Raw genomic sequence first — 21326 nt, forward strand, 5'->3', positions numbered from 1 at the left:
TCGACCACAATAACCAGTATCACTAACCTTTCACGAAGGTCAATTCAAAGAATGTATAGGTACGCTTAAGATATGCGAACTTAATATAAAAAAATTACAATAATAATAATTGTACTGGACATATCTACGATATAATAATAATAATAGATGATTCATTAAAAGCGGGCATCGCACACGCGGGACGTTCACGAACAACAAAACGTAACATTAAACGATCGCACAACGTAAGTTTAGAATGATCAACACTTTACCGTCGCGTCGCGTTTATTTATTGCATGCGAATCTTCCTAGGTGGGAAGAAGTCAATATAAATACATTAGAATCACAGGTAAGTGTCGCGGCCACCACTACTCGCCTCGAGCCACTGAGCCGTAGCCGCCGTAGCCGTGGGCTCGCACGTAGCCGCCGTAGCCGCGGGCTCGCACGTAGCCGCGGGCTCGCACGTAGCCGACGTAGCCGCGGGCTCGCACGTAGCCGCGGGCGCACATGTAGCCATAGCTGCTGTAGCCACTACAGCCGCCCGTGGCCGCCGTAGCCGCCCCGAGCTACCTCTAGCCGCGCGCTCCCTCTCCTCTCGCCGCTCCGGGGATAAGGCACAGCCGTCATGGTCTATGGAACCTGCGACCAAATACATCACATTTAGAAACCTCAATGATTTAGATTAATCCCTAACGGAGGTTTTTATATTCGCAGAAGATAATAGTACCATCTTTCTTCTTTTCTTATAATAATTCGCACAAATACAATGTCAATGATGAAAAAAATTACAACTTTTCAGAAGCTTTAGACGCGAATTGTACATCCGATAATCTTATTACTAGGTATCACACAATTAGTTCAATGGCATTGTTCCTTGTTCAATTTCATCGCGACCATCTCAACAACTATTCGACTTCTATGAAGGAAGTACAGCTAGCTCAAGTTAAGCTAGCTGTACTTAAGCTGTGCTTAACTTACTACAGAACTTTTTCATCAAAAAAAGGTGATTGAACATCAAAGTGTCTAGTGGCAGTAGTGCCTAGTGCTAATGTGTAAAGTGTGTGTAGTATGAAGTGGTGTAGTGTGTATAGTGCAAAAATGTCAAGTGTAGTGTGTAGTGTACGCACCTAGTGAGGTGCTTGCTGTCCTCGTGCACGGCCATCTCGGAGCTCTTGAACTCGTTGAGCTCGCGGCGGATGGCGGCCTTGTCGCGCGGCGTCAGGCGCGTCCACGGCTTGTCCGCGCGCCGGTCGTAGTCGTGCGCCTGCACAATATACACGTGTTATACAATAGATAGCTAGTTAATAGTTAAAAGATAACAAACATGATAGTTATCAACCAATGAAGAGAAACCAATGTTTAGCCTTAGAAGCTCCCCCCCTCCCACTTCCCGAACTCAGATTGTCTGTAATTTATTTTTCCTTCGATTTCTATCACATTCCCCTCCTTTTCTAATGGGTTTCATCCTACTTTGATTTTTTGTTTCAAAAATTATCGGCCCTGGTCTAGTTTGTTTATGTAACAGTATAGATCGTCACAAGTGTAAAAGTCCAAACCTAGAGACTGGTCAGTACCGTAACAATGGCACGCTGTGCTCTAAAAATAAACGTACTTGAGTGACTTCAATGTAGTCGCTGAATCGAATAATTTTCTTTTCCTTGAGCTCATCGACGGTGGGTCGAAAACTGAGCTTGCGTAAAAGGTACCGCTTCTTTTCTTCCTTTTGTTTTTTCTCCTCGGCTGGCGATTGACCTATAAAAGAAAACTCGTATTAACATATTACTCTATTCAATATACGTAATAATAAACACCAAACATAATATTATCAGTTAATGACAGTTCTCTATTAAACGTACTACGTTGAAATATGCATAAAATTAAAGTAAAAAATAGAATGCTTACTCTTAAGAATGTTCCTTTCTACGAGTTCCTCAGCAGTGGGCCGCATGGACAAACGGCGTATAAGGCGCGCCCCTATCGCCTCCCACGACTCTTGCCTTTCGTGTTCACTCTGCACCACCAGAATATTTCTGCGTACATCATACACAAAACACATTATAATTACTCATAATTTAAAGATTTACGTAATATATCGACCTAGTAATGTACATAGAGTCACGCTGCACCAGAGGCAAAACAAATTCGTCCCACTTATCTACGCGCACTGGCGACCGTTCGCCGATATAAAATTTGCCAAAGATCACTCGAGGCCGAAAACATGTTAATAATGTACGATTAACACAAACTCTTGGCTAAATCCCAAAAATCCGAAACCTAAACTCGCTTAAATTAATTAACTACGGCAATTTGTATACGTGAAATTTCCATCGTCACTGGAGATCACTCAGTGCTCAGGTACGTCACGGAAGCGCTTCCAAATCATACTTGAAATTTTTCAACGAATACTATCGTACTACTCATGTCTCTTGCATAATACAAACAATGCTCGTGCCAAGAAATAGCAGCAGGAAGTTGGAAAAAAGGAGAGCCCGTATGACGATACGAACTAAAATAAAACTCCCAGGCAGTAGCTGTCAGCGCTCATTGCTCGCGTAGAGCATATACTTTATATTATGTGAGGCGAGTGACGATCAATTAGCGACCTACAACCACTTTAAAATAGACTCATTTATAAGTCTCTAGCTACATTTGATGTACACAATAACGCTTCACTTCAATATAAAAGCTTACATTATTAAATTGGAGAAAGCAACAGATATTTCGGTTTTCTTTTTTAATTGAGTTAAAACTAAGTTGCAATATGGAGCTAATATTCCGCGCAATTCCCCAATCGTGACTATCAGCTAGTTATATTTAAGAGAAATATAAATAAACAATGACTAAAGTGCATAGCAGCTCCGAAGTCATATGGATTTGTCACTCATAACAGTGCCAACAACAGACTCAAATGTTTACAGTTTCATTTTCTACGCAACAATGTCTTTGATATTTCGTAGTATGTTTTTTTCTAGATTATTTTTTAACTTCACAATATTTTGTACATTTCGATTAGAGGAGTATTTATTTTTAATTACTGCAGAGCTCGATGCAGGAGAAATAAAAAGTTACGAACTCGTCAAACGCAATTTCATTCAGCCGTTAATTTATTTGAGAGATTTTCCTCGCAATACAAGTAGGAATTCAATTTTTTGACGCTGTTTAACATTAAAATCTGAATATTACGGAGCTTTTCGAGTTGGTGAATGAGTAAACTTTATTTTTATTAATGCGCATATGCTACCTAACATTTAATAGAAAGAATATACTAGCATAATGTATCTAAACGATTCACAACAAAACTCTCCTCAGATGTGAATTTCACACATTTTCGAAAGCACCCCACATTCACGATGACCCGTATGCTCTATATATTACATACGTCAATCGTCACGTTATAATGTTTCTGTAACACACGCAATGATAGTTACGAGACCTACTTTGCTATTATGTCACGCATTTAAACTCTCTCGAGTAATCATTGTAGTATTGGCCTTACCATGAGCCCATACGTTAACTTTATGCGTTGTGTGTTCGGAATAAATTACTGATTAATGAGCATATTTCGTTCTGGTCACATAGAATGCTGAATCTAATTGTATGCACCGCATTCCTAAGGTTGCAACGACACACGTAAATCTACTCATCTATCATTTTGCCCACCCAGTCATGCACTCATAGCTATGTGGAATAACTCAGAACATTTCGTATTTTTGCAACTACGCCCTAGCTAGATCAAAATCTAACAAACAATAAAACTAATATATCTAAATTTCGTACTCTAAATAACCAATGGACTCGCCGACTGATTGCTCGTCACCAATCTTATGGTAAATATGTACTTAATAATTTAAATGTCAACCCACATTCATGCACTGATAAGCTCTTAACTATGTAAATAAGAACTGTACGGGCATCTATCGTTAAGACTCTGCATCCCATTTACACCCTCACTATTATATTACTTTTCTACTATGATATATTTTATTTCCATAGTATTAGCTATCAATGCAATCATGTCGTTCAAATCACAACACAGGTTTATGTTAAAGCCTCCCTAATCCCCATCAATACACATTAACAACCGCTCATACACATAGTTCTTCAAATTCTACTAATATTATAAATGCGAAAGTTTGTGTGGATGGATGGATATTTGTTATTATTTCATGCAAATACCTCTGAACTGATTATAATGAAGTTGTGTATGTAGGTAGCTAAAACATAGGCTACTTTTTATCCCGGAAGTCCCACCGGAACTATGCGGGTTTTTTTTGAAAACGCGGGCGGAAATCTATTTATTCCCGTATATTACCTGTTAATCAGCTCCTGCCTATCGGGGCGCAGCGCCAGCTTGATGTTGAGGCTCTCCTTGCGCGCCAGCTTGGCGGCCACGCGCTCCGACTCGCTCGCGTACTCGTCCCCCCGCTCGCCCCGCTCCCCGCGCTCCCCGCGCTCGCCCCGCTCCCCGCGGTACTCCGCCGCGCCCTCCCACGGCCGCGCGTTCTCCTTGTTCTCGAGCGCGTTGCCCATGCGCACCGGCCGGCTACTGCACAACCGAATTTCGACTTTATTGTATTGCACATTGGGAGTATATTCGTTTGATGATCGTATGGCATGGTTACTTTGTCATTTGTACAGTTTAACCTTATTTATTAGGACGTGGAATGCCTATTCTTTTATGATAAATACAAAATACGTATTTACAAGTTTAGTACTTTAATTTTATGACTTTATTAGTGAGATTTATGTAAAATTAATTATATTTTTGTTCATATTGTATCCTTGTGGAAATAGGATTTATTTATTTTTATTTATTTAAATAGGTACACATCACAGCTGACAATTTTGACTAATTATACACAAGTTTAATCACAATCATGTTGCGGTAAAATGCCAGCCAAATTGTGTGTACACAGCACAATTGAGGTTAAAAAAAATATATTAAAAATTATATTATTTAGCACAATTCATAGATTCATTTCATTTCATTTCATTTCAAATTACTACATTCAATCACATTACATTCAATCACATAAAATACAGTTAAGTCAATAAATACCTACATTACATACAATCAATTTTACAAGATTATTCATTTATGAACGGTGTCGATACAAAGTTTAGATCATCATTTTTAAAACAGACAAATAAATACAATGACAATTAGTGAAATAGATTTAGTCGAGGGTGCTGGTTAATATTTAGTCATTCATTCGTGCTATATTTAAACATTGACAAATCTACAAAATACGACAAGAGACGCACATAGATTCATAATATAATTGTTCTGTATGTTTGATATTATGCCTTATTTAATCAATATATGTTTCCAAACAAGTTGAATTTTACACTGAGAATGAGGAGATACCGTTGGCTAAGAAGGAATAAAGAGCGGCAAGAAATATAGCTGATTTATTTTTATGGTATATACTATGCAAAGATGTCAATTTACAGAAGTGGTTGCCATGCAGAAGTTTTGCGATCCTAATCTTAAAATAGGCAAGTTATCCCATAGAAACATTTATATATTGAACAATATTGTATCCCCATTATAGTATAAACTTAATTCTACTGAAAGAACTACGACATCGCATTCACAATTAAAGCATTGCGCTTTATACACATACATGCAAGACTGGTCAACATTTATTGGACTCTGTAAAACAAACAACGATAGCATATTCGCGCTGGCGTCTATCTAGGTCGGATTACTAATTTGTGTCGTAATATCTATTGCTCCTATGCGCTGTATGTGTTGTGTACATTGCTATAGTTTTTGTGAATTAGTTACTGTATATCACGGGTGATAAGCATGATGGTTAGTGTTGTGATACTTGTAGGTGAAGTTTGAAAATTGTCCGGATCTATCCTGAGAGGATTTCGTCTAGGTACACAATGCAACTCAAAAACTTACTGTGAATGCAAAACGATAGAAAATGATATTGTTATTTAAATATTGAATTAACTATTTTCATTAAATTACATTAAAAGAAAACACAATTCCAACAATTGAAAGTAGTTTGCATTCCATATGTCTAAACGTCACATTATGTTTATTGTAACACGCGAGCCAAAAAAAAGTTTCGAGTTGCACCGTGCGAGTATTGTCCAATACGCAAGACGGAGTTGGCACAATTTCAAGCTTCAGTCAAGAGCGGTTCAGTTAATTCAGTAATTATCGAGTCACAAATGAGTCGGAAGCGTGCAATGCACGATGCATGGCGGAGGCGAAGCGGACCGTCGGGAGGTCGGTACGTGAGGGATGGTCGACAACACTGACATAACGAGAGAGCTGTTACCATATACGGATCCTCGGTTTCGGCGGCGGCCTTCTGCGCGCCACCAAGTGATGGAATAAAACGAATTGTCACAATTAAACAACCAATCACACACATATACAATACAATTTCGATATACAATTGCAAATAAATCGATCTAATGCACGTTTCGAAATTTGAATTTATTTATACATCCATCACGGGCGGCCGTCGAATAAAAATGTAGGGCATTCATTCACTTCTACGTTATCGTCGTGAAGCCATAGCGTTAGCTTTTAACAGCCTCATTTCCTACCAATTGTATACAAATACCAAGAATGTATGTGCATTTAAACAATATTTAAGGTTAATTATTTTCAATTTTAACGTAATAAGAGTATAATAAATAGTATACTGACTTGAAGCTAGCATGGTGGTGGTCCTGTCGAGGCGCGAGCGGGGTCGCGATGGGCGTGGGCGCGGGCGAGGCGCTCTGCGCGGGCCGCTTCTTGAGCGCGGACTTGAGCGGCACCGCGTTGAAGATCGGCTCCTTCGGCGGGATCTCCTCCACGCGCGTCGTGTCCGCCGCCGGCTCCGGCTCGTCCTCCTCTTGCTCGTCTTCGTCTTCCGCTGTTGAATACATGTCTATTTATAGCATTTCATTAATTGTATAAGAATAATAGCTGACACAACAAACGTTTACACGCTAATTGGCAAACTTCTTCTTCTTAATTCTTTTAAATTGAAGATTTAGCAAAATCGGTCCTTGTGTTCACGCATGATGTAGTGACCAAAAGATTCCTTTTTCATTAATAGATTTTTATAAGCCAAGACTATACTAAATAGGTGTTTTTAACGAATAACTATGAAACAATATCTAAATGTAAATAAGATATTCAGGCTGAGTTTTAGAGATTATAGATTCGTAAAAACGTAAACAAACTCAAGGGAAGTAGATAAAGTTAAGACAGTCATCAAGCGAAAGGTAAAAAGAATGCTAAATTTTTATCTAATCAGTCCGATTATGCTTAGTAGGCCGGAAACATTCTTGTAAAACATTCCAAAATACATCATTATTAGTCATTATGCTCAACCACACGAATAGTACATTATGATCATTCCATACATATTAGAATTATATTGAAGTTTTGTACTTTTTACAAGTTCTAGTTAGTAATGTAATTTTGTATCTAATTAGCTTTCTAATTATATCTTTGTACGGGATTAAATTTTGCTTTTCATTTTTAATTACCTAATTATTAATCTTATACTAAATAACTGTAAGTAACTAAATCTATTCAATAAGTTTCACAATGTGCTATCAACGTGCAACGTGCGGTCAAAAATATTCGTTAATTATTTAATTTAATTATACGCGACAACAATACGAACACATACTTACCTACTTCTGGAACAAAATCATCATCTTGTTTATTGAATTTTTTACGATTTTTGTTGTTAATTGAATTGGCATAATTTATATGTAATTTACCAACACGTGTAAACTTAGTGCGTAGTTCGCACGTTCGTATGTTAATCGTACAAAAACAAATGTATATGTCATCCTCATCCTCATCTTCATCCTCATTTTCATTTTAAATTTGATATGTGTGTTTGATATGTGACTACACCATGTGAATATAATACTCACAATCGGACAGCGTGTGCGTGCCGGGGTGTCCGGGATGTCCGGGATGGCCGGCATGCGCGGGGTGCGGGTGGTGCGAGTGATGGTGCCGCGTGGGGCTCGGCGAGCTGAACATCGGCGGCGGCGGTATCGGCCCGATCTCCGACACCGCTATCGGCGGCTCCGGCAGCTCCGACAGCATCAGCTGTTCCTCTGAGCCGCCGTCCGTGCCGTCGCTGCCGCCGCCGTAGCCAGCTGGAAACGACAGTGCGCGCTTGTAATGTCTCAATAACGGTGTCCAAAAATATATTTTACAATATATTATCAAAGCTGCATTTAATGTAAATTGTAATGTAGAGTTTTTAATCAAATGCTTGCATTTAATTTTATTTTAAAGTACCTATATTGCTTGCTTGTTCAAAAAATAGCATAAGATGACAAATATAGCACAAGCAATTTTATCAATTTAATCTACTTTAATATGATTGTAGGTACTTCTAGTAGCTTAATTCTGTATGTATAGAGTAAATTGTTCGAGATTACTTTTTATGTGTCAAAATATGTATTGTCATCCACCTACATTTATAACATAAATCTCCACAAAATAATCTAACAAAGCGACTCATGAATAATTGTACTAGAAGTTTTTCGTCGTTATTACAACTTTACTGTTTTTAATTTAAAGTATTCAAACCCACGCAAAAACGTTTAACCCAAATCCCTAAAATGAAAGCCACTCAAATCAGTTCGCAAAAATTGTGCTCATTTCTAACTTTTATAAAATATTTAAAAGTAAAGCGCGTCATGTTTTTCATAAAACTTTCATCCTCGATCTTAAGTGGGCACATTTTCATTTTTAAAAGTAGAGTACATAGAATCGAACATCTGGATCAATTATTATTAGCCTACAAATATACCGCTTTAATTTGCGTTATTAAGCCTGAGATAATTAAAGTAAACAATGAAAATAATATTATAGGTACTTACTCTTTTAGTTTCGCATATGTAAAAGTATTAAGTACCTACTAATCTATAAAAAATCGTGCTCAGTTGGTACTTTGTAAGTCATTTTTAACAACAAAGGTGGTACATTACTAAATATATTATACGTAAACGTACACAATACTAAAACAAAGTAACAAGAAAACATTCGAGAACGTTATTTCACGCTACTAAGAGACCTTGGAGACGTGCCAGGATTTCTCACTGCTTATTACCTTACTTAGGAGACATTAATCCCGGGCCTAAATTGAATTTTTCCTAGACCTTGAAAGTAATTAGGGCAGTAAAGGACGTATAAGAGTAATATCGCACTCACTTTAACAAAAAAATATTGGTTTTAATTAAGTTGTAGTAGTTTGTAAGTGATATTCAGTAAAATTTATTGGCAACATTTTTTCTTAGTACATATTCAATATCAAGAAGACGCATGTTATATATCACCAGCATCAGCATTAAGTAGGCAGGTACATTCCTTACTGATTTGCTTAAACGAGTAGATAATAATTATCTTGTAATAATGAGTAATGACTCACCGTCCCCTTGATAGCATATCCGCCTCGGAAGCTTGCCGGCCGTCAGAGAGTTTGGTCTCTCCGGTCTTACTAGCTCACCTCCATTTTCCAATTTGTCTTTCTTTGGTTCTGTAACAAATAAATATTTCACATAACTCGTTTTAAGCAACTAGTTTTCCTATTGTCCTATTTATAGAGTTTCCTAAATAGTTAGCAATACTCCGAGTGTTTGCCAGAAGTCGTATTTGTATTTACGAATATTCATGTGCGCTTACTGGCATTCCATTTAAGCGACGTTTAAAACGCTTCTTTATATAAAAATAGTCTCCTTCATGCGACAACTGGAATGAGTGAAGAACGTCGTTAACGTGTTTATCGTACGGTGTCTAAGAATAGGCGATAGTCAAATGACGGTTTCTGTTGTAAAACGCGGCTCTCATTCATTGCTGGCGCCGCCACGGAGCGACCTTGACAGCTTGGAATATTATAAATAACTGACGCATCCTGACTGAGTAGCGACAGTTCGTATCCGGAGGATTCCAAACAGGACATTGAGCTGCTTAATAAATATGAACTATACATATATCCATTATTAAACAATGACCTAACTATCTCAATACATTTTTATTTGCAATATCATCTACATATTTGAAAACTTTCAATCAAAAGATTTTCTACTTCATTGCGGATTGATTTAACATTGCTGTATGGAGCAATATGAAATAGCATCAACAAGTTATTTATCTATTTTGCGACCCACTATGTATATTTTGTTGCATAAACCAATATGTCGACATAAACATTACACTAGAATTTATTAGCAGTACGAATACTAACATTCCTGCATGAATTTCACCTTCATGATAAAAATGCTATTTGTGAATTAATACTTGAGGCTCGTATAACCTTCGGGCTTCAGACTTATTCTAATCGTATATAAAAGGTCAACAAGGAGGAGAGTGGTTTAAGGTCAAAGCATTCATTATCATCAAGATTTGTTTAACTTGAAGTTACCATAAAGAACCGAGCACACGGAACATATTGTATTTGAATACAGTATATCAATAACTGGGAGAGAGCGTCGTCACTTCTGGCTACATTTGAGCAGATCGCGATAAAACGATGTGCAGTTTTACAGGCTGAGAGGGAGAGCATACTTGAGATCCGATTGCGATCGATGCGGCCGCCCTTGGCCAAGCCACCCTCATCCGAGGACATCGAACGCTGCAGCGTTATGTAACACTATCGAGACTCGTGTACGACATTCTAACATTGTTTATCATAAACAGTTTAAAAGATAAAAGGTCAGAGTCGAAATATTGTGGACGTTTTTCAATTTTTAACTAAGTGCATACATTATTTGAAATCCTACTAATTGTAAAATTGTCGCTTAGAACCAATAAGGTAGATAACTTTTTTTTTATTGCAACATTGAAACAGGAAACGAAGCAAAAGTTAGAAGATCATTAACAACTTTATTGGATGAATATCACAAAAACTTTCTCGAAGATCAGGAAACGAAAACATCAATGTCAATACATCAACTCCGAAGGCCACAAACAAACGAGTAACCGTGACGTAATTACTGAAATATGCCAATGGCACGAAATATAGGCTAGCAAATCTCATCCAGCAATAGATACAAACAATGTCAAGAGTACACATCTTGCTAATGTGCTCACACCGTACTCGTTTAACTCGTCGCCACACCAATCGATGTGATCAAATTTACATAATAATGTGTATTACAATACTGTTAGCAGTTAGCACGCATTGATACTCTTACTATACATTTTCGCCTACTAAATACTAGACATTTTTTCGTTCGTTTCTATTTTCGTGGTTTGTGAATTTACTATTTAAAGCTGTTATGAATTTACACTTTGAATGATCAATTAATACGTTTTAAAATAATGTACTAATTGATCAATTTCTCAAAAAAAGTATTATTGACACTTAAAAAATATATAATTTTAAATTAAAACCAAATAGACATAACTAGGTCGACACTGTCCACGCGTGGAATTTATCCAACGATGTTAAAAGATGCTGTGACGAAGGGTATGTGGGCGTAGCCCGACTCGAACGGCTCCGAGTTGTCATTTAATTTTGTAATATTCACCAAAAATTCACACTTATTTGTTTATATTAATTTGAATACTTTTTACATGGTTTTATCTATATATTTAATTATCATAAACTCAAAGTATCTACCCTGGATTTTATTAAAACAACGAATATGTTTTAAACAAAACAAAATTCTCTATTTTTATGTTTTGTATCTTTCATCGCCGTCCTCTAAATGGGCAGTGACACGTCCCACATCACCGTCGTTTATCTAGGCATCATTTCTTAACAAGAGGTAAATGTTCATTTAAAAAGAAAAAAACTCATATTCAGAGTCATTGTTTAGCCGTTGTTAAAAGACATTTAGAAAATGAGACATTATAAATGCTATTGTTCTCCACGATATTAATATTGCGCTTTTAAATAAGCACACTACAATAAGAACATCAAAACGTTATTCTAGGTTATTGTAGTGACAACAAAAGGCATTAATAGAGCGTTTATATCGAGAGCAGCAGAGGCAGAGTCGGAAGCTCGGTGCTGGGTCAAGGGCGCAGTGGCCGCGACCGGCGGCCCTCACGCCAGTATATACCCAACATTCCCTGAATTATTTCGCTCAACTATGTCCTTTGTACAGCCTCTGCTTGAATTTTAATTATGTTCTCAAAGTGAACATTCATATCGTACCCGTTAAATTAAAATACGTTTGCAATGTAGTAATATCATACTTTTTAAATAATTATTTTAAAATGAATAATAATCGAAATGATTCTGTAAAAAATGTAGCTCTATTTTATCAAATCATAAGTGATATATCTACTGAGGATACATATTTTATAATAGTGCGTTAATTGACTTGAGCATAGATCGATTAGAAAAGATATTTTGATGAATAATGGGTATGGAATGTATTTGAGTCGAGTGTGCATTTATAATGGCGTATTGCGTGTTTTGTATAGACGGCACACCTCGTAAGTATGGGTACGTCGCAAATAGTTTTACGAGGTCAATTAGAGTCTCTTTTGCTTGTTATTTGTCTACCAAATACCTTATAACTTATAAGAAATAAATAATTCTATTATAAACCGCGTCTCGATTTCAAGTTTCGTGAGAGCTTTTGCAACTTTGCAATGTATTAAAAAGGCTTTCAATATTAAATGGCATACGAAGCTAGTTGAACGAACGGTGAATGAGAATTTATGATACCAACACGAAGCTAAAGTTTTGAAAGGTATATGCGGTGAGGGTGTGGGTGGGCCTCACGCCCGAGGTTCTGAACATGAATATCTTATTTTAGTATACGAGAATCACAGAGAGGTACAATATAATATTATTAAATAATTATTTCAACTAATTATTCAAAACACAATGTTAGTCATGTTCTACTTAATCAAATTAAAAAAAAAAATATTCATTATTATTAAATATTGAAACATTGAATAAAATCGAGGTATAAATTATCTTTAGGTCATAAAAGAAAATGACAATGAAGTAATGCATAATAAAAAGGAGAGAGTAATTTTGTGGATTATTTTCTGAATGTAAACATGGTCTAGATGCTCGAGCAAATAATATTTTCTAAAGTAACGAAAAGAGTCTATTCTAAAGCATAGAAGTGACATTAAATAAGTTTGAAGAGCTACAGGTAAATATTCACTAGTGAGATTCGAATGAAGAGCCGAGTGCAGCAGTGGTGCATACGTGCATCGTGGTGAAGGTGATGGGTACCATTGGTGCGCGCGAAGAGCGTGAGGTTAGAGGAGTGTCTGGGCACGGGGGACTTGCGGCGCACGTAGTAGTGGTCGTGCCGCTGCGGCGGCGGCGGCGGAACGAACGGGGGCGGCGGCGGCAGGCGCGTAGGCCTCCGCCTCGCGCCGCCCGCGAAGGCATCCATGGCGGCGAGCGTCCCGACGTCGCTCATGCTCGCGTCGCGCTCACGGCTGGAAGACTGCGGCCGACGGCGGATCGTTACCCCGCGCCCTCCCCGTCCTCGCTGCTAGCACGGCTCCGCGCGCGCTCTTCGATCGCCGCCCGCCCTGCGCGCTCTAACCGCCCACGCGTCGCCGAGCTTTGTTTTGCATTTTTAATTTAACGCCATTCATCTCGCGCTTGTGTTAACGCGAACCAAAAAAAACTAGCAACGGTATGCTTATCAGAGTTCAGTGACCTGTATTCACTTGTATATGAACTTAATACCCGATTCAAGCCTTACAAACGACACTTAACTCTCTCGCGGTCGACTCTTCATCTTCGTTTCTTCAATAAAAAAATGGGAATAGGAAATGAATCTTTTTTCCTGTTCGACCAATCTAAACTAAACGATAAATATGGCGCATAATGCTTATAAGGAAATGAAATTTATAATAGAATATTTCTGAAAAGTTTATTATTAAACCGGCAAAAGTTTTTAAGTAGCCGGTCGTTATACGATTATTCCTTTCAGTGTTGAATTTATGAGCATGTGCTTAGATCAATGACCCGGATTTCGTCCTTGAGAAACTTTGTAGGATATTCAAAGAGCATCGCGGTACGGTCGACATAAAGACTAAATCACGCGCCGTTATTCCTCTTTACCATTTTATCTTATTGTCTGTACATGTGCGTCGACTGTGCCATACGAAATTAGCAACATTCCACGCATTTCTTTACGGAGTTAACTGAAATTCTTAGACTTTATACGACTGGCCTTATTTTATGTTCTGTACAAATACAAGGTTGCACCCGCAGTTATAGTATTATTAAAAATTGAAAGATATATAATATTTAACCAATGTTATAATTTATAACGACTGGTTTTAACAAAAAAAAATGGCAAATGATTAGCCTTCCGGCACCTGTACGGAAGATTAAATATTTTTGACAATATCACGCGAATGAGATGCAATTTCGGGTTCTATACGGGGTTCATATGAAAAAGGTAATAAATATCATTGGATATGACTACAGCTTAAGTTACATCGAGTGTTTACAATTTACATAAACAATCCATAATTTAAATATTCTACTCATCTTTAAAATTACTTAACCCAATTTCATGCAATCTATATGAAAAAGGGCAAATGTATTAAAACGAAGCAAACAAATTAGCGTGCACTTATTTCGGGATATCCATTCATGCAACAATTATTCTTGGCGTACAATTAATATTCTTGATATGTGTGAAACTGTAACTTCGATACAGTTATGAGCGCAACTACATGTGCAATATGAATAATAATAATTGTAAACACAGCCAGGAATAAGCGTCATCCTCCCACGCGTAACGATATCTACTCCCACATCTGCACCCATACTGTGACGTCAGGATCCAAGTGCAATAATGATTAACTCCAATAATATTCACGTCATATATTCACGCCAGTACTATGCATGCAAGTTGAGAAGCATGCAGTGTCGCAGATAAAATTATTGTACTCTACATTGAAAAACGCTAAAGAAATATGCGTGAGTTTCAATTAGATTATTGTAGTGATATCGAAGTATAGTTAGATATTAACAGTATAAAATTGCATTAATTGTTTAAGTATATTTATTATTTTTACTAGTGACACTCATTGCGGACATAGCACTATTGCGCTAAATAACATATTTCTTGTACATGTTCATCTTACATTTAGTGAGTTTTCATTGAATTAATAGTGTACCACGATTTTTAAAGAATTTGTAATGGTATTGTTGAACAATCGAAATTTTATGTTTAATTTTAATATAAGATATTCGTAATATTCTACTTGTACATATACCTAACGTTTCCCATAAGCCAAAGACTTTAGCGAATTCTGAACGACTTTCAAGAAAAGCGGGTCATTAAAAATTGCGAATATTCGTATTTATATCAGCGATAAAATAGATGCGACAGTTATTTAGACGCACAAGAATAAGATCTCCTCATAGCAATCATAGTGTTGTAATTTGTGAGAGTGACGCAAGCAAACAATAGCTAAACAGAAAGTCGCAGATATAATCAATTACTATGATGTGAAAGTGCGTTAGTTGGAAACATTTTAACGTCGCGCGCTATTTGTTTTTTGTGCATAATATTGTAACGATCTAGATATAAAATACATAGAACACTGCCAGCTCTGCTCGCTTGCAAGGCACGTCGCCATCGGGTAATTAGTCAAAGCCACCGCACTTAATGCCACCGTTTCGAGCCACTTCGTATTAGCTGATAAGTCGACATTATTCGACTAAAATACGTTCGTTTTAACAATGGTATAGTTAATTTTCAAAATGACTTATACAAAGATATTATGTAACGTAATATTTAGAATTTAGTGTTTCATAAATGATATTTTGAAATTTGAATTGAAACAAAAATAAATTTTTTTTTATGAAATATTTCAGATTTAGTTCTGTTTCATATTAAAGTCTCTCTTATTTTTATGCTCTAGCTGATCGTCATAAATTTTCACGCAAAGTTGTTGTTTTTTTTTTCGTCATCCACGAGTACAAATAGTGAAAGTACGCTTTAAAGAAGTAAAAGTAATAAAAAAATCGTTTTTTAAAGAATAAAAGGGAAACAAACAATATTACCATTAGTTAGTACTTTGGATGTATTATTTCTAAATACTAAGAAAAAGTATATTTAAGGATTTACAAAGTGGTTTTAAATTTGAGTAAAAAAATTACTATTAAACAGCCTAACGGAAAAAGGTTATAAACGGATTTTCTAGCTGCATGATTGCATCTAAGCATACAAAATAGAACGCAACAATGTTCGTTTTGATATTTGCATGGTGTGTAAAATATATGCTCTCATATGCATGCATAAAACTTACGCACCTCTCAAGCATGCACAGCCCATGATGTAACCCATCATGGACAGGCGTGCTGCGGGCGGCCGAGGCGGCGGCACGCGCCTGCCGCGCGGAGGCGCTCGCGACACCGCGCCCGCACTCGACAACCGCTTCTTACTTTACCATCCGTTTAAACCGCACGTCACCGTACTCAAACTCTTCAATTTTATAACCCCTTTAAACTGCGTTGGTCGCAGTCGCTGCGTATGATCGCAATTAAAATGTAAAACGTTAAACGCATCTATCTGTACCTATATTTCACAGTTCGTTGAAGCGAGATAAAATCCGGGCACTGGCTGACATTATTTTAATTTATTGATTAAATCCAAGTGAGGGTGGCTTTACTTTAAAACAAGTAGTTCGACTGAATGTACATAACTACAGTTGTGGGACCTCATCGCCGGTGCAACGGGCGCGATCGCGTGCTGAGGCCGGTGTGGATCGATATCGCCCGCAAAGTTCGCGCCTAACGACCCCAAGTCACATACGGTATTTATTTTAAACAAACATCATTTTAAACAAAATTACCGAACATATTTTAAGGTTAATTTTCGGGCAGAACGTCATACGGTCATGCTTCAAAATATAATCGAATCGATTTCGCAATTACGACAGAAATTTTATTGTTATTCAAATCCTAATTTTAACGATTGAAATAGCACCTCGCGGAAGACAGTCCAATCAAATCTAATAAACAATAGAAAATCGAAGAAACAAAAAATGCAATATGTTAATTGCGCGAGTTCAATAATCTTAGCACAGGAGTGTAATGAATAGTCATAGGGGCTAATCGAGTGGTCGATGCGTGTTTTCGATCGAGAGAGGTTAGGGCAGTGGAGTAGCCGCGGGCTGGCTGGTGGCGGGCGGGCGCGGGCGCGGGCGGGCCAGCACTGAGGCGCGCGCCTCTCACCACCGCCCCCGCAGCCCGCGCCCTCGATCTAGACTTAGGGCATGTTCTCACTAGGTTGACTGCCTTTATGTTACCAGAGCAAACCCATCACAACATTTATGACTCTCGATGTGGAGATGCTATCACCTAAAAGGTTACGACTGCCCTTGGCTACCAACTTCTAATGGTTAAATATTCCATAAAGCGTTTCCATAAGTTACTTTTGAATATAAAATATTGTACAAGTCTCATGTTATTATTTTTCCTATTCACATAGTTTTTAACAGTTAGTTATTTAAGCATTTTTTTATATAATTTCAGGTAATAAGGTAAAAAGCTCTAATTCTTTCAGGACACTATTTAGGAATCAATTTCAAAAGTTTCAGTGTGAACGCGTCTGTTGTAACTTATCAAATTGAAATAAACCTGTCTCCAAGGATTACGTAAATTCATACATATTACAAACAACATTATATTATACAATTAATACATAGGTACATACAATAAGTCACCATTGTAACTTTTTATATTTAGCAAAAGTGTTGTGTTTCATAGATAAACAAAGATTAAATAGATAAAACCTTTATAAAATAATGCATTATATCATAATGTAATATAGAATCAATACGCAATTACTGTCATATTTAAATACAGGTCACATTTCAGCATTGCGGCAATGACAGGAGCGGGTCAACGCTCGCCGCTCGTCCTGCCGGCAGCCAGGAAACCACTAATTCCCGCCACACGACGCTTTTCTCCGCTTCACGAATGCTCACCACGTTTCTATCTTTTTACCATTCCAGTCGGGTAACAGACGATGTCTGCTTCAATGAACTATCTTCAAATCGTTAGATAAGACGAATATCTTCAGAACCCACATTTCATTAACTCATTATTTTTTGTTACCTACTTGGAGACAACTAATAACATTTTTGAAATTGCTCACTTTTTAACCGACTTCAAAAAAAAGGAGGAGGTTATCAATTCGGCCGGTATATTTTTTTTTTTTTTTTATGTATGTACACCGATTACTCCGAGGTTTCTGAACCGATTTACGTGATTCTTTTTTTGTTCGATGCGGGATGGTGTCGAATTGGTCCCATAAAAATTTTATTCGGATAGGCCCAGTAGTTTTTATTTTATGAGCATTTTTGTCTGTAGGTATTTGTAAATTTTGCAAGTGCAAGTTTGAAGTCGGTTGTTTTTAACGCAGTTATCACTTGTTAATCTTTATACTCACAAAAAGACTATAGCTCGTATTAAATATTAACAATGAGGAAAGTTAATGTTACTCTTCACAAAGGAACTATGATTAGGACTCTATGACGTAAATGAAAGATAACACGAAGAACTAACTCTTAACTAACAATAAGATATCAATCAATGTCTTTTAACTAACGAAAACTGGTGCACTGATACCAGTAGAGATAATTATAATTATCGTTTGAATAATTAACTAAATTTACTGCTGAAATTTCAATATTTATTCGTTAATTTGAATCCTCGCGTAATTTAATTCCGATATTTTCATATTTCATTTGATAGATAATATCAATTGCTATGCTTTAATGATTTTGATAGTCTATATTTTCAATAATGCACTAATTGTTCTCGTATCGTCGGCTGTTAACTTTATAATACGTATTACGTATATGGATTTTTTCTTATTTTTGCACTATCCCATTAACTTCATACATTTCCTTTCCCATCAGGTTGCCTGGTAGAGATTGCTGCTCAGCAATAAGGCCGCCTCTTGTACAAACTATGCCTTTCTTTTGTATTTTAATGTTATTTTGTCCTTATTTTTGTTTGTGCAATAAAGTGTTATAAATAAATAAATAAATGGATGCAATTGTGATGAAGCACATAACGACTAACGTGTAGAGTTTATTGCATTGAATAATAGTAAAGAAAATATTTATTTTAATGAAAATCTCTATTCCGTTGATTAAACTTTAACTTGTGCTCAAATTAATATTACACAGAACAAAAATCTGATTGATCATACTGTTTATAATAGGTACCTACTTATCAAATTATATTTAAAAAAATATTTCACCAATAGATATAGTATGTAGCTTTATGTTTATTATTCGTGGGTTATACTGACAATTAGTTTTTATTCTGGATTTCACGATATAAAATATTATATTTTCTTAATATAGAAAATGTTATTCAATTATTAGTGTCACTAGTGATTATCATAAAAATTGTGAAGCAAATATTGCTGCGTGCCGATCAATTTTAATGACCCGAGTGTCAAATTAATTAATTCCTCCTTATATTCGTTCGCCGTTTGTTTGTACAAGTATTCCACTGCCCTATATATAAGTCTGATACATGATTCTTTAATATAACTATCTGACTCTGTCTTTTGTATAATTCAAATTAGTTTAAGGAAAAGATCTTTACAAAATAATGATGCGTCTATTTATCATTCGGTATAGTATAAATATCATTCATGAATGTTTCGTCAATTTGGCACATAGGGCTACATACGTTTTTACTTTTTACATGTTAGTCAATATAATACTGAGAGTAGGGCAAGCATCTATTTTGATGACGCTAATCTAATATTGTGCAGATCTTTGTTAATGGGATGATATAATACAATATACATGATTTTCTATACGAACTGAGATAACCAATATTATCATAAATGACTCTGTAGCAGTGATAGTAAGTCTGACTATAGCGGCAAGCCCAGATGGTTTAGGTTCGATCAAATTTCATTAAATAATTGAGTGATAAACATTTTGTTCGTATTATTTGTGTTTGTTATATTTTTGGAGTTTTAAGTCAAAAACAATTAGTTAGATCGATTTTTAAAAATCTTCTATCGATACAAATCTACTTCTTTACCGTAAGATTATCTCAATCAGAGTAAACCCAGCCTATTTTGGAGTATGTCTTTACAAATAAAAGAGGTCAGTTGTCTAGTTTTTATAGTACATACTTTCTTTTATTGCGGACTAGATGGCGTTGACACTAAAAGCTCAGCAAATAAAAAAATTAACGTATCATACATATTAAAATTGACTTATAACGATAACGAATAAATAACGATGCAATTGTTCAAGCTCTTATCGTTTTCATTATCTAACTGCCGAATGTTCTCAACACTAAAGTGACCGCTACGTCTCACGCTGTCGCTGTCTCTTCAAGGCAAATTGTGCAAGAAGACCTTCATTCAGATTCTGCGCTTAGTAAACGTGTTCGACATTGTTATGCGCTAGATCCTGGAAGTCGAGTAGCTTTTACTTGCCGTTCTAACTTCCTATACTATTAATACCGTTGGAAAATTACGATTTCTCAAGACTAGATTATGTTCAATAACAACAACATAACAACTCACCTTGTTAACTGTTGTCAAATTTAACTATTGAAGATAAGATTCGAAATATTATGAAATATTGAGATAAACTTTAAAAAGATCGCGATTGTAGATACACTCTTTAATACATATGAATTGATGCAACTCATGATAATGAATGAGTATAATATTTAACGGTGATACACAAGCAAAAATAATAATAAGGTGAAACTCTATGGTTTGTAATTATTCAAATATTTATTACGTACACTCCATATAATCAGCATACACATTGCTTAACCTCTCCTTAACTTGATTATAGTTTGAATATCTGATAAGGTACACTTTCACTTACAACATTAATGTGACACGTGCTGTTATGAATTAAAGTGACCCTTAGTTACGAACACTCAAACAACTGAAGACACGTAATCAGAAATAATTAATATCCAGTAGACAGGAACGGCTGTACACACAATCAATAACAAAACTTAAAAAAGCTCTCTCATTATCGTCTTGGATTTATAATCGGGAGAGAACTTGGTTGAAACAATGCATAATCAAGATGAGGATCTGGAAACGAAACTAATATTCTTCACTTTATGGAGTAGGTACTATATGTCCTGACCTTTACCGTCATGGCAAAGGTAAATAAAATGCAAAGTTAACGAAAAATTGTTAAATAAACGTAGATACGTAAAAATTTAAATTAACTTCATAGTAGAGACTGCAACAAAATCGTATGTAAATATACCTATTATTAGAAACTACATCAAATTTGTAATAGCATACCGTATATAGGTAATGTATATAGGTACCGCAAATTTGATGTAGTGTTATGAATATAATTGAGGAAAGATTTGTAATTTTGTATGTTATAT

General features: G+C 36.2%; 1 protein-coding gene across 5 annotated transcripts in view; it reads right to left on the reverse strand.

Moving 5' to 3' along the window:
- Positions 1-465: 465 nt before the first annotated feature.
- Positions 466-21326, reverse strand: part of LOC123690877 (phosphatase and actin regulator 1) — a 37967-nt gene continuing 17106 nt past the window's right edge. For 3 of the 5 annotated variants that reach the window (XM_045634983.1, XM_045634988.1, XM_045634984.1), the window contains 9 exons: positions 9399-9506; positions 7888-8118; positions 6656-6866; positions 6279-6311; positions 4292-4525; positions 1882-2009; positions 1592-1731; positions 1107-1243; positions 466-618 (listed from right to left, as the gene is read on the reverse strand). In XM_045634983.1, the coding sequence (XP_045490939.1) occupies positions 603-618; positions 1107-1243; positions 1592-1731; positions 1882-2009; positions 4292-4525; positions 6279-6311; positions 6656-6866; positions 7888-8118; positions 9399-9506 (1238 nt within the window). In that variant the 3' untranslated portion in view covers positions 466-602. The remainder of the gene's footprint in view (positions 619-1106; positions 1244-1591; positions 1732-1881; positions 2010-4291; positions 4526-6278; positions 6312-6655; positions 6867-7887; positions 8119-9398; positions 9507-21326) is intronic. The other 2 variants (XM_045634987.1, XM_045634985.1) reach the window with 2 other exon arrangements.

This window comes from Colias croceus, chromosome 4 (assembly GCF_905220415.1).
Source record: "Colias croceus chromosome 4, ilColCroc2.1".
Taxonomy (NCBI): domain Eukaryota; kingdom Metazoa; phylum Arthropoda; class Insecta; order Lepidoptera; family Pieridae; genus Colias; species Colias croceus.